The 15,022-nt window shown below is 37.9% G+C and overlaps 1 protein-coding gene and 1 non-coding gene across 2 annotated transcripts in view; one reads left to right on the forward strand and one right to left on the reverse strand.

The window, feature by feature from the left end:
- Positions 1-2,402: 2,402 nt before the first annotated feature.
- LOC122657650 (probable acyl-CoA dehydrogenase IBR3) overlaps positions 2,403-15,022 on the forward strand; it is a 40,420-nt gene continuing 27,800 nt past the window's right edge. The window contains exons 1-11 of the mRNA XM_043852420.1: positions 2,403-2,621; positions 2,754-2,888; positions 3,496-3,636; positions 3,828-3,959; positions 5,063-5,248; positions 5,542-5,619; positions 5,777-5,896; positions 6,282-6,380; positions 6,479-6,596; positions 7,478-7,746; positions 7,937-8,131. Of these exons, the coding sequence (XP_043708355.1) occupies positions 2,487-2,621; positions 2,754-2,888; positions 3,496-3,636; positions 3,828-3,959; positions 5,063-5,248; positions 5,542-5,619; positions 5,777-5,896; positions 6,282-6,380; positions 6,479-6,596; positions 7,478-7,746; positions 7,937-8,131 (1,608 nt within the window). The 5' untranslated portion in view covers positions 2,403-2,486. The remainder of the gene's footprint in view (positions 2,622-2,753; positions 2,889-3,495; positions 3,637-3,827; positions 3,960-5,062; positions 5,249-5,541; positions 5,620-5,776; positions 5,897-6,281; positions 6,381-6,478; positions 6,597-7,477; positions 7,747-7,936; positions 8,132-15,022) is intronic.
- LOC122660612 lies at positions 11,165-11,277 on the reverse strand. The gene has a single exon (XR_006332723.1). It is a non-coding gene; the product is annotated as a small nucleolar RNA snoR100 (small nucleolar RNA).

The raw sequence follows: 15,022 nt of genomic DNA on the forward strand, positions 1-15,022 counted from the left end.
TTATATTTCTCTCTTCTATTTTAGCCATGTTGGTTTCATATGGATCCCATATGGATGCTACTGTTTCCTAATCTCTCTTAGGGAAAATTACAAGATTAAGCAAAATCAGCTTTGCTTTTACAAACTAGCGACTCATTGTTTGGGTTTATAAAAATACACTCTTTTGGGTTTGTGTTTACAAAATTAATCAAACCAGTACTTCTACTTTCAATTGAAGAATTTTGTGGACAATATTAACCGCACCTCCTTCTCTTCCACAATCAATGTCACCGGCTCCGACTCTTTTCTTCTTCAACCTGCAGTTTCTCCTCAAACTAACAATGTTTGTAGAAATCAAATTGATCGAATCGGAAGTAGTAGTCCCGACAGAACCGTAGATCCTCAGATCCGAAGAATATTCCAATCATTGATGTCTTGGAATTGTTGATTGAAGTGGTTTCTCTGAGACGGCTTCTGAGACATTAACTTCTCCCGTGCTGGAGGAAGTGGAGGAGGAGCTATTATCGTTTCTGCTATTGAGAAACCCACAAGCAATATCGAAGAGAACATGCAAGAGATTGACTGAATCCCAATTCCTCTTCACTGAATTGGGTTTGAAGCCCTAAGAAGCGAAAGAATTTCAAAAAAATAGGAGGAGGAATGCGACAATGGGGAGCAACAGAATCAACAGAGAATGATTAAGGAGGAGAGACGATGAATGGTGATTGCAGTGACGATATAGAGTGTTGTTGGTTTGTAGCCAAAAGGGTGTCACCGGATCTCCATCTTCTTCAATGATTTGTGCTAACATAAGATAGATGATAATTTTGTGATTGTATTATGTCTCTCTATCAATCGTAGAGGAGTTTAGTTAATGTAGTTATATACAGTTCAATACATGGAAAAATATAGAGCAAACGATGATTCTGAAATATTCCCCACTTTGCAACGGTAACATCATTAACGGATCTTGTTATACATGTCATATACGAGCACACTTTGATTCGCCACCTACTGTAGCTCTTAAACTTTCTATTTTCCTCCCCCAATCTTTCCTTTCTTTACTAATTTTCTATTGTTCAATCTTTAAAAGCTTTATTGTTCTTTTAATTAGTTTTCTTTTCTTCCCTTTCTTTCTCTCTTTCTCGCTTATAAAGCCAGCCTGAGTTTGAGACTCTCGATTGTTTTTCGGGGTTTTTTGTTACTTATTATTCTCTGTAGCCATGGAGTTGCAGAGACCCACTAGCCTTTTTGTTGCCATGTTAATTGGTTTTGTCTATTCATCGCAAGCTTGTAATTTTTATGTTGGAGGAAGAGCTGGATGGGTTTTGAACCCTTCTCAAAACTACAATCACTGGGCTAACGAAACAGGTTCCAAGTTACTGATACTATATGGGTAATCTCTGGGTCTCTCTGTAAATTGTTGTTTTTCTTAAAATTAGTCATTTAATGTGCACTGAAGATGCAATACAGAAAAAGAAGAAGTAGGGGGGTAGGTGCGGGTGGGGTGGGTTGGCGTGCAGCAGGGTGTGGAGATGGGGGCAAAATTATCAAAAAAGTTTCTTAATTGAGAGAAGATACTTTTGTGGTTAGTTTTGTAAGCCCAAACAATGAGTGGCTAGTTTTGTGAAAATAAAACTGATTTTGTCTAATCTAGTAATTTTTTCTTATTGTATTATGCAGATTTCTTTTTACAGTGCCTTATGAATTTTTATCCGCTGCTGTAATTGGAGTATTGGTGTGCGCATCGTGCGATGCAGCAGCAGTCATGTGTGCATGGTGGGTCCCACTATGCACACATGGCCACTGCTACATCGCACGATACGCACAACAGCGCTCCAGTTATAGCACTGGATAAAGGTCTGCCCCGCCCTTTGTAGGAAAATAGGAAACTTCTCCCTAATAGTCATGTGTGCACAGTGAATTCTACTGTGCACACATGGTCACTGCTACGTTGCACGTACAGCAACGCTCCACATACAGCAGCGGATAAAGGTTTGCCCCGCCGTTTGTAGGAAACTAGGAAACCTCTCCCTAATAAAGTAATAAGTAGGCCTTATCCGTTGGGGGTCAGTAAAGGGGAAGGTCGAAGGTACGATCCTTTGACAAGTGTGCTTGCGTATACAAAGCTGCCTTGGGCATTTATATCCTCTACGAAAATTACATTTATCAGCTATGGTGTCTACATGAACCGGGAAGCATGTGGTAATGACTAATCTTTGATTTTGCCATTTTGGAAGAAAAAAAAAATCTCTTTCTAGTAATGAGAAAGAAGATCACAACGACATGACTCATGACTCTCTCCACGGTTGTATAGAAGAGAACGAGTGACGCTGAAATCCTTTTTAAGGTCCAAAGCCTGCAACACATCCCCCTTATTATTTTTTCGTGTGCTCTTCTTCCTTTCTTCTCTCCTCTCCTCTCCATTTCTAGGGTAGTTTTGCAGAGTTCCGTTTCACAGTCACAGGGATTATCTGATCAAAAGATCACTTGAAAGAAACGAATTCATGGCGATCCGTACATCTGATCTTCTAGGACGCGTTCAAGCGGCCAACGAGTTCAACGTTGATGCCTTGTTTCGCTATGCTAGTGATAATGTCGATGGCTTTCCTCCCCCTCCAGCTCACCTTTCCGTTTCGCAGGTTAGCCGTCGTTTTGCTTCTTCTCGTTGGCACTGTCTCACTATTTTATTGATTTTCAATCCAGTAAACGCCTAATTTTGATTCTACTTCGTTTCTGGCAAATTATATTGATTTCTTTTGAATTGTTTGCAGTTTGGGCATGGACAGTCGAATCCAACTTTTTTATTGGAAGTTCGTTCGGGATCTTCGGTGAAGCGATACGTCCTCCGAAAGAAACCTCCCGGCAAATTGCTAGAGTCCGCCCATGCAGTTGAGAGAGAGTATCAGGTAGAGTTTCCGAAACTCTTGCGCAGAAAAAAAAACAAACATTATTCTGAGAGGAAAAATTGGAATAAATTTCCATCTAGATCTGTGTGCTCATGGTTGAAATCTACACTGGAGTTAATGTGCTTCTTGCAAATCAAGCATGTGTTTCCACAGTCCCTCCAGAAGTTAAAAAGCGATGGACATAACATAACTGCCGAGAGGGAAAAATGAGTGCCAGAAAAGTTACAGAACACGAGATACGGAAGCAGTAAATGGATCCTTTCGTGAATCGTAAATGAACACCCCTAAATGGGATATGCAACAGAAACAGATTTCTTAAGAAACGCTCTGTTCATGCAAAGAATGAGTTCCTATTAACCATGTAGTTGAAATCATTTCGGGGAATTGTCTGTTTGTCAACCATATAATGGACTGTACTTGATGTTTAAATTTGCATTTTATCAAATTCTTCCAATTGATTTGAGTTGTCATTTTCTCTTCTATTTTGATTGCAGAAGTTCCTTTTTTTTTTTTATTTTTATGCTCAAGCTGTTAGCTTCCTCGACGCCGTATGCTTTTTTATAATGGCCACATTTTTAGCATCATGACTTTTTCAGTATTCTGACAGGTTCTCAAGGCACTAGGTTTTCATACAAATGTCCCAGTTCCTAGGGTCTTCTGCCTTTGTACTGATCCAAATATCATTGGAACTGCCTTTTACATTATGGAATATTTGGAAGGGAGAATATTTTTAGATTCGAAGCTACCGGTAAGATATTGAGTTTGAATACATCTTCAAGTTCATTTGGAAGTTGTTTGTATGGTATGCTGCACATTGCCTCTGCTCTTGCTTTATTCATTTGGCTTGTCCTACAGGAAATGGTTCTAATTTTCAGTTCCTGAACCTGTTTCTATTTGCTTTGTTTCATTCTATAATATTGAAATCATCATTATGATCAGGGAATAAGTCCTCACCAGAGGAAGGCTCTTTATTCTGCAACTGCCAAAACCTTAGCTTCTTTACACAGTGTTGATGTGGACTCAATTGGTTTGGGAAAGTTTGGGCGACGTGACAACTATTGCAAGAGACAGGTGAGTTATATTCAGAAGATTTAGCTAATGTAAGTAGATACTTTGATCATGTAAAAACTTTTGCATCTTGCAAAGTGAGTGCCTTAGTTCATGTAGATACTAAGTGAGTGCCTTAGTTCATGTAGATACTCTGGTTTCTTTCCATTTCCAATCTCAATAGGGAGAAAACATGGGACACTCACAAGATGTGTTCTATTGGATTACTGACTTTTATCTAAGTAATTAAAGAGCAGTAATAAATTAATAATAAAAGAGAGACTTCTTAAAATAAGAACCAGCTAGAGGCATTAGTTTAAACCATGCCTAAGAAGACATCTACACCTCATGAGTTTGTGCCCATGTGCATTATGATTCTTCTCAAAGGTTTGCAAACAGATGGCAATTTCTAAAAAATACTTCAGATTGGGGAGAAGCACTCTCCTGAATTTATTTGAATCAATTTGTTAATATGGAGAGCTGGTCTGGGTCCTTTTTTTTCAAGGTCAATTTTAACTTTTTATTCCCTAATTCCTAAACATATTGTAAGTATGAGTAGATCAGGTTTTCCCAGAAATGAATTACATCATGAATTTACTGATTCATATACTATAGGCGAACTACACATTCTTCGGTCCCATACCTTTTGCCAAAACATTTAACAGCCAACATTTTTTTTCTTAATATGAATAACACAGTTTTTCATAGGTGTAGCAAATTGTATGTGCATATCTGTAACACTTGCCATACTTGGCCCCAAATTTTAACTGAAAATCATATTGTACTATGCATTTCTTGTCCTTTTTCAGCCACCAGATCCCAGTGTTTGTCCCTCTATCCAATCTTTGATTGTTAAAATTTAATAAGCTCCTATTTTCCTATATAGTCCCATAATGTGACTTTGCCATGTGCTGAATTGCTAACTATGATTGGATACTGCAAAGTATGTCATCCATTTGGATTTGGAATTTCATTGACACTCTACATACTTTTCTTGCAGTTATGTGGTTGAGGTCCCTGACTACTCATTTCTTTCAGAATTCCTTTGGTTATGAATTCTATAGAGATGTGGTATGCTATACATATTTGTGGAATCCTTACATTATTAAAATTATTGTATGATTTAGGTGGAGAGGTGGGCTAAACAGTACATTGCTTCGACTGGTGAGGGTAAACCTCAGAGAAATCCAAAGATGCTAGAGTTAATTGACTGGCTACGGCAACATATTCCTCTCGAAGATTCTTCCGGAGCAACTGGAGGGCTAGTTCATGGGGACTTTCGGATTGACAATCTTGTATTCCATTCTGTTGAGGTCTAGTATTTTCAATACCTTATTTAACTTAATGCAACTTTATCTATGTTTTACACATTTATTTTTAATATCTCAATGTTTTGTTATGCGCTCCAGCTTTCTTGGCATGCTCCCCTAGCATGAAATGATGTGGTGGCAAACCTCTCATTCTAATTCAGTGCTCTCCATGAACTGTGTATAAACTGAAGTCTTCTCTTGCACGAGGTTATCCTTGTGATGAAAAGAGAAGCAAAAACATACAGTTTGTGGACAAGTACCAATAATGCTATTAATGAGGTAAATTCATGTTGCAGGATCGGGTTATTGGCATTATTGATTGGGAATTGTCAACTCTTGGAAACCAAATGTGTGATGTTGCATACAGCAGCTTGGTACGTGATCTATTTCTCATCCTTTAGATTGTAATGTTTTACACGCTTCTGTTTCATCAATCATCATTCCATCTACCCTTCTCCAAGAATTTAGAAGTGACATTGTAACTCAAGAAGTTATAAACCTGAGCTGATCAATGATTTCCTTTCCTGGCAGCCTTACATTGCAGATATTCAGCATGCTGATGGACAATTCTACGATGGATTTGAATTTACTGGCGCTCCAGAAGGGATTCCTTCACTGGCAGAATACCTCGCAGAATACTGCCGTGTATCTGTAAGCCCTACCTTGGGGATACTGATCCTACAGCTGTACTCACGTATCCAATATGTTTCTTTAGATCTATTTTTTTATTAATAAATTTAAGGTGATTGCTTACTTGGTAAGTGTCATGTAGGCATGGGGAGTTGGATCTATCATGTAATGGTTACATGTAACCCAACCTGATCTCAACTTCAAAAGACCACTATAATGATGATCCGATGTTCAGAGTAAATTTTTAGCAAGTCACATCAAATGATGGATCGTCTTTGAAATATTTTTTTATTTTCATCAGTGACTTTCCATTTGGGTCAATCTAATGGTCACCTATGCTTTTGCATGCATGTTTTGTTACTAAATTTTGACAGAGACTTATGTTTTATGAGACTATTGGAATTAGGGCAAGTCTTGGCCTGTGGCAGAATGGAAATTTTATGTTGCCTTCTCCCAGTTTCGTGGGGCATCAATTTATGCAGGAGTGTATCACAGATGGACTATGGTATGTGTACCCATTGTTAGGAAGTTAAGTATTTTGTTGTTTGTAAATCAAGAAGAAGACCTAGAGATTAGTGTGACATGATTTACATTGAAATGCAGGGTAATGCTTCGGGGGGTGAACGTGCTCAATATACAGGAAAATTAGCTAATGGTTTGATAGATTCTGCCTGGGCATTTATCAACCGAAAATCAGTGCTTCCTGACCAGCCTCCATCTGGTAAGTTGATTAGTTAATGAATTTAAAGGAACTAGAACTATGTAACAAATTGAACTTGGTCTGATCTAAGCCAGCCAAAAATCTGTTGGGCCTAATTTGGACTGACTTATTGGGCTTCGGGCTGGCTGGCACAAGTTCCATTGCTAATAACATTCCCAATTCTTATTTCTATTTCTTTTAAAACATTAAATTTATCTTTAGCAGCTAGAAAAGAAAATAAAGTTTCCACCCTCGTGTACTGGAAGTCAATTTTCCGTTAAATTTTTTTTAATCTATTTTATAAAAGAAAAATAGAAATTAGGATACATTAGCTGGACCCCTGAGAGATGCAACTTTGTTCATGTGAATTAGGAAATATTAATTTGCATTCTATAGCATGTGAATCCCTTTGCATCACCATATATGTTATGATTAAGCTCACTAGGGATGGTCATGAAATAGAGACACCGAGTAGTTGCCGATTGGAAGCCAGGAATATTGCTTGGTTTCTCTCTCCTTTTTTTTTTTATATATTAAAATAAGTAGATTTTTTTTTTTGATAAATTAATAGATTTATATAAAATATGTTCGGAAAACCATGACTTGATGTCCCTTTCCCTTACATTATACTAGTTGCTGCATCAGTAGAGTCCTTGGCTACAATAGAATGTTCAACTCCCTCTACTGTTTTCTATGAAGCAATAAAAATTTCCACATTGAGCTGCTAACCAATTGTCTACAAAACTATCCTATGGGTTGGGTTAACTGATTTATCTGGGACACTGTATTTCTGAAGAAGCATTCTCCTTTCCTCAACTGTCTGAGTCCTTAATGGGAGTAACTGTTTTGAGATCCCCAAATCCGGGTTATCAACTGAAGCAAATTGTTCAATTTCATTTCAGGTCATTTGGTTCCTGTAGATGATTTGCGACAACTTGAAAATGACAGTGAAGTTCAAGAACTCACAAAACAAGGTGGAAAATTTGTTCCTAGTCAAAAAGTTGAGGAATTGAGAAGAAGACTGCTTAAGTTCATGAAAGACAACATATACCCCATGGAAAATGAGTTCTACAAACTTGCGCAGTCTAGCTCACGATGGACAGTTCACCCAGAGGAACAGAAATTAAAGGAGTTGGCTAAGAGAGAAGGCTTGTGGAACTTGTGGATTCCTGTATGTATTCTTAATAATGTTGCAGTCATCTTGTTTCTCACATTCTGATGATTTTCTACCCAAAAAGTGGCTTGATATAATTGTATTTCGTAACCTCCTAAAGAAGATATTTGGTTCAACCAAGTATATTAGGTAGAGAGCATTCCTTTGACCCAACTTCTTGATTCATGCATTTTGTCTTATTATGCAGCTGGATAGTGCAGCCAGAGCAAGAAAACTTCTTTCTGAGGGGACAAACCATGCTTATTCTGGGGTTGCAGACAATAATTTATTAGGCGTAGGACTCTCAAACCTTGAGTATGGTTACCTTTGTGAGATAATGGGGCGTTCAATTTGCGCTCCTCAGGTGTTTAACTGTGGTGCACCTGACACCGGAAATATGGAGGTAAAACATTTTTTTTTCGATTCATGAGGCATGTTTGAAATAGGAACTTCCAGTGAATTGTTTTCCTTGTTCTTGCTCTGTTTATGTTAACCTTCAAGTATCATTTGACTGATAGTGAAATCACAGTACTGTCATGCAAAATTGTGTTGTGAAACTAATAATTGATTGTATTTGGCTGCTGTTGTTCATATGGAGTTGTGATAGATCTATATTTGGTTTCTATTAAAGACCAATAGATCAGATACATCAGAAAATGAGTAACTTGCCTTTTTGATTTTCCTTTTTTTGTTTTTGTTTGGGGAGTGTGGGGGGGGGGGGGAGGGTGGGGGAGGAGTGAAAATTGTACCCTTTGCATCATAGTTCTCGACATCTAGGGATTGACATAAATAATAATATCTTCAAACAGAAAGGAGAAAGCATTATCTAGTACTGAACTTAGTGAAATCCCATGTCGATGGGTCAAAGAAGGTAGGGCCCCTACAAACCATTCGAGCTAAAATTGATTATTGTTCCCATACAGCTTGAACTATCTATGGGTACTAGCCATTGAAATTTGGATATTAATGGAAGAAGAACAAAGATCATATCCTTGTCTTTCACTCTTTCCAGCTATCCAGTTCTGATGGAACAACAAATGACAAACTCTCATTTTTCCCCCTGCAATCAAATGAAAATGAGACATTCTAATTCTAAGAGATAGTTGTGGCATCACTTATCAGCTCAAAACTGTAGGCTGAATTTAGATTCACCACTGTTCAGGATCACTCAGTTATCAGCAAGCCATCTATCAAAGCACATGATGTGCTAGATTGAATGTTCAGGGTACATGAAAAAGTCCTTTCCCTTCATTTATCTGTTATTTTGTTTCCCATTTCTCATTTGTCCCTTTTCAATAAAATGTTCATTGCATGATGTCTCTCTGTCCCCAATAGGGAATAATAAACTCTTCAAGGGCCCTTCTCTGGTCTTTCAATGGTCTTTCAGTGCGGAAACTGGAAAGTGAGGCGAGGCAGAGACAAACTAAGGTTCAGTGAATATCACAGATGATCGGCAGAGATATTAATTTGAAGGAATTTCTTTGAGGCTTTGTTACTTAGATGCTTCAAAGTTTCTTCCTTGTTTGTTTGGGAAAACATCACTTTTAGGTGTTTGTCATTTCCACACTGCTAGAGCTGCACCCTTGCCCAGTAATAACATAACCTCATGGTTGTTCTACTGGTCCATAATAGAGGAAACCCCCCTCCTTTTGGGAAATCATCACTTGTAGATGTGTTTGGGAAAACATCTCGTGGTTGTTCTTCAAAGTTTCTTCCTTGTTTGTGATGCAGATACATAACCAAAAGAGGCTTATTTTAATGGGAATAAGTCTAGGATTGGGTAATATACATGTTGGGTCTTTGATTCCATGGGTTTCCAATGTAATAGGTCACTTTATGGACCTAAAATATGGGTAATAGGGTTGCATACCCCCATTAAAGCATAGTTTCAGACCTTCAATCATAACTGATTCTGATTTCATGCTCAGAATAAGTAGCTTAGTTCAGGATATATCAATTCTGAAATTAGTAACCTAATCATATCTCTTAACCCTAGTTCCAGTACCCTATTTACCATAATATCCTCACTCCTACCCCAACTAGGATTCCTTCATAACTTCAGATTTAGTCATTTGATTTAACTGTAACTTTCAGCATCTCTTCTCTCCTGTATAATCCACACTCGACCTTAATTTTACGCCCATTCAACCACCCGATTTTCTACTATCAAGAATTCCCCTAATCTGACTATCCTTTGATGAAAAGATTCTGTTTTGGTTCCTGGTTTGAGCATTCAAATATAGGGCTACATTAGTTTGTTTGGGAAAACATCACTTCTAGATGTGTTTGTCATTTCCACACTGCTAGGGCTGCACTCTTTCCCAGTAATAACATTACCTCGTGGTTGTTCTACTGGTCCATAATAGAGGAACCCCCCCTATCCTTTTGTGAGTTATTTTTTGGGAAATTTACACATACTACCCCTGAGATTTGACGAAAGGATATTTTCACCCCCCAGGTTTGGAAAATTCTGCGTACCCCCCTGAGGTTTGCAAACAGTAACAAATAAGCCCATTCCGTCAGTTCATGACTAACACTGTTAAAAATCAGACATGAATTGACGGAATTGCCCTTTTAAGAAAAACCCAAAAAAAAAAAAAGGTGAATGGACAAAATTACCCTTACAAAGGAAAAAAAACCGGAATTGGGGAAGATGAGTTGCAGGTTTCAAAACCATAAGGGTTTTTTTTTTTGCTCTTCGATTGCTCCGCTGCTTGAATCTCCAATTTGAGCTCCCCTCCCTCCAACGCCAATTGAGGCATAACAGTTCACATCCATTTCCTATTGGCTGATTTATCATGCCAAATATCTTGGGTTTCCGTCCAAGTTCAGATGGAATCCGATTAATTGTGACCAATTCTACAGATCCATTCCAACTGATTCAACACAAAATTAAATCAAACTGACAAGATCCAATTCAGATCACACTTGCAACAAGTTAGCCTTTCTCCCAATTAAATGGAGTCGATTAAATGGGATCTCGACCATGTGGATGGTTGGTCTGGAGCTCTCTATTCGAAGTCATCAAAGATTCGAACTATTGATGTCTTTTATCACCAATCCACAGAATTTGCATCTTAAAGCCTCCATTGAAAACTTAAGACATAGAATTGGATCAATAAATCAACAGATTCAAAATCGACATATGAAATCTAATGATTCATATTAGACTTTCAACAAATAGATTCACACACAAAAACCCTAAAAACTCTATTTTTCTGGATAGAAGATTTGATTCTAAGGGCCTTGACTGAAGTCAGTCAGTTTTATAGACCCAAATCAATGATCAAAAAACCCTAAAATCAATTCTCATATCCAAACTCCATTGTTTCTTGGATGTAAGGAGTGGCGATAGCCAATTTTAGTAAATGAAGAAAACGAAATCATGAGCAAGTCTCTGTGAAGAAGAGAAAAGGGGAAAATAAAAAAAGGCTAAGAATGTAGGTCGGCTCCAGGCCCACAAATCATAACCACAAAGGATTCAATGCGAGTAGACATGAGGACCTTGTTTGTTCAATCTCTGTGCACACTACCATGCTTGAAACACTCTTTTCCCAGCTCCAATAGAGTAGCTTCCTCGGCTATTCTAAAAAACTTCCGCACGATTCCAGATTTCCAGTGGCGTTGGAGGGAGGGGAGCTCGAATTGGGGATTCAAGCAGCGGAGCAATCGAGGAGCAAAAAAAAAACCCTTATGGTTTTGAAACCTGCAACTCATCTTCCCCAATTCGATTGGGGAAGATGAGTTGCAGGTTTTCTTTTTTTTTTTTCCCCTTTGTAAGGGTAATTTTGTCCATTCACCCTTTTTTTTTTTTTTGGGTTCTTCTTAGAAGGGCAATTCCGTCAATTCATGTCTAATTTTTAACAGTGTTAGTCATGAACTGACGGAATGGGCTTATTTGTTACTGTTTGCAAACCTCAGGGGGGTACGCAGAATTTTCCAAACCTGGGGGGTGAAAATATCCTTTCGTCAAACCTCAGGGGTAGTATGTGTAAATTTCCCTTATTTTTTTTGGGTGTGGGTGGGGGGGGGGGCCAGGGGAGAATTCAGTAAGGCACTAACTATAAGGACCCTTATAATTGCCAAATTGAAATGACTCATTATTAGCACTTTGAATTGGTTGCCCTCTTTAATCAGACTGAAAGCTTTATGTCCTCTGAAACTTATTCTGTTGAACACAAGATAAAGTATCATTCTAGCTTTGATCTCTCCCTACTACTAAGTAAGAAAAAATGATAGAGACATAATGCAAGTATGCAACTAATTAAGGCTATGTTTGGATAGCATATTTCAGACACATGGAATTAGTCTTTAGATTTGGATTGAATGTACAATCTGGATGCAGCTTTAAAAAGGTTATTAAAAAATTGTGAGGTGAAATTCCGAATCCTGCAATAACCTTGGATTGTGGATTTTAACCCTCAAATTCGACAGTTCTAATTCCTGTTTGAAAAGCAAAATCCATAAGGTGTTAATATTTTGAAATATTATAGCTCCTGACATTTTTTCATTATACCATTTCAAGACTTCGACATCATCGCATTCCCTTTCTGGTGCAGGACAGGTTTGGGAATTCTAATACAAGTGTAAGGAATAAATGAATTTGGGTTTGGAAAGGTCTACTGACACAAAACTCACAACATACATGCAGAAAATCAGATTTGACAGCAACCATAAATGATGAATTTTTCAAACCACAAGTGCAGTAAATTCATTTTAGGATTAATGGAAATTTAATAAAAGATACATGACAGGCAGTACCTTCCTTTGCTGTCCTGTGAGTTGGAATGCTGTGATCAAGTGCTGATTGGTGAAAAGGAATAGGGGAGAGGAAGAGAGTTGTAGCCTAAGTGTTGGTATGATGAATATGTGTTGGCAGAATTGTGTTAGAAAGAGAGAATGAGAGAAAATAATGTGTTGTATTCATTGATAGGTAAGCCCCTCTATTTATAATAAAGGGGAAATTACAAAGAGACTAAACTAGGCGATATGGGACTAAAACCCACATAGCCCACTTACACTTAATAACATAAGAAGAATAAACCTACCCCAAAAATACCAGAATACCCCCACGGTATTATGGATTACATAGTCCAACACTCCCCCTCAAGCTGGATTATACAAATAAGCAAAGAAAGAAGATCCAGCTTGAACTAAAGAAAAAATAACTCCTAATAATGTTAACACTCCCCCTCAAGTTGGCGCATACAAGGTATTAATGCCCAACTTGAACAAAAAAAGGGAAAAAACGAAGTTGTAGCATCCAGCTTGACAGATGAATGCAGCTCCCAAATAAACCTTCAAGAACTTGAAAAAAATAGGTCTTCAAAACCTGGGTAGACTTGAGCAACAAACTTTCACCAATCTTTAAAACCTGGGTAGACTTGAGCAACAAACTTTCACCAATCTTTAACAGCTATCCAGTGATGAATCTTTGACTGATAATCTTAAAGATAAGCAACTCATATAGGCAGGCAATAACCAAACATCTTCAATACTTTAATACTTCAATCTCCCCCTTACAGCAAACTCACCCCAATAACAAAGTAGATACCCATTGGCAATGGTGAAAACTCTGATCTTCTATGTTTTGCACCAAGCGTTCCTGCAAGTTTTGCTTTCTGCAATGGCTGCAGTATACTGTACATAATCTCCCCCTCACGTGTAGTAGTACACGTGGACATAACAGAGATGATGTAAGTGATAGGGCAAAAGCATAATATTCCAGAATTTTCCAAAAAGGGTACTAAGGGTAACGGAAAAGAGAAAGAAATGGCATATTAGAGAATACCATTATCGTCCAAAGTGGTTATGGGTATATGCTAAAGGTATGTTTTGGGAGGTGATGAAGTGAAAAGAGCAGTGGGATAATGAATTACGGAGTAAAACAATGCAACATATAAAATTTCAACCATCTTTGGACGATCAAACAAACACTTTTGATGGAAACTCCTGCAGGGGAGAAACTCCTAACTCCAATATTCAAATCTGATAAGTATACAGATGTGATTTGAAGTAAGGAAAAGCTCTAATCTTCAAGGCTTAATCAATCTTTAAACAAGGAAGAACAAGTGTGCAAAAACTCCAATGTATAAACTCCCACATGCGAAATAGGATTGACGAAGATATCTGGACAGCAGTTGATGTAAGAAGCTTCAACAAAAAACTTGGATCAGATCTGAATTAGTGAACAATGCTAGGATCAAGCTCTAAAATAAGCCGGATATGAACCAGACAAGCTTCACATAACTGAATAGGTTCGTAGTTGCAACCAATAACCTTGGAACACACTGTTGTAATCCCAAATAAGCTGATCTCTAGGGTAGTAGATTTGAGTCTTCAATAATGAAAGAAATTCGATCTCCAATAATAGGATACTCAATCTTAATAATAGGGCAACAGTAGTCCACATAAAGGTAGCAGTAACATGTCAACCAGTCATGCTTACAGAAGCTAATCAATAGAACCAACAAGGTATGTAGTAAAACTCAATAGAACCAGCAAATAAAGAACCCGACAGATCCATAGGTAGTTGAAGCAGCGGGCCACATAGGAACAAGTAAAAAAATAGGTTGATAATTAGAGAAACTGAGCCATAAGAATGAACCTGAATTTTTGCCAAAAAGAACTGATGAATGTTGCTGAAATATGTGTTGAATACTCCTTTGATGGCTATAAAACTCTCTTCAAAAAATCAGCAAGAGTGGACTGCCCTAACCCTTAGATCGATTATAGTCAGGGTTTTGTAAAAAAAAACCTGAAAGTGAAGATCGATTGTAGGGAAGGGGGGCTTCAACAAAAGTGATGATGACTTATCAAAAGTGATGTCTTCTGGCAATAGATGCTGACCACAACTGCGGGAATGGATCTCCAGTTCGAATAACCAATCTCCTTGGTGATTGAGACTTGATCTTCAAGTGGGAGAAACACAAAAAATTGCAGAAAAAATAGGGCAGCAACTATCTTGTGTGATATAACTTCTTAAAGCCATGAATAGTTGAAGTAGAATGTCCCATTTGATGGTAGAAACACCTCCAAAAAACTCCAACAGTAGCAATCAACCCTAACCCTAAAATCGACATGTGTAGGGATTTTGGGAAACCTTGAAAAGGAGGGTCGATTGGGGTTAGGGGTCTTCAAACACTTGGAAAGAGGCTAAGATTGAGGTCGAGTGGGGATTGTAGTAGGAGGGAATCACCCCCAAAAATTCAGCTGCATCTGAAAAGGGAAACCCTAAAATCGATTGGAGTCAGGGTTTTGAAAAAATCCCTAACAAGTTGAGATCAATTAGGGT

Source organism: Telopea speciosissima, chromosome 4 (assembly GCF_018873765.1).
Source record: "Telopea speciosissima isolate NSW1024214 ecotype Mountain lineage chromosome 4, Tspe_v1, whole genome shotgun sequence".
Lineage (NCBI taxonomy): Eukaryota > Viridiplantae > Streptophyta > Magnoliopsida > Proteales > Proteaceae > Telopea > Telopea speciosissima.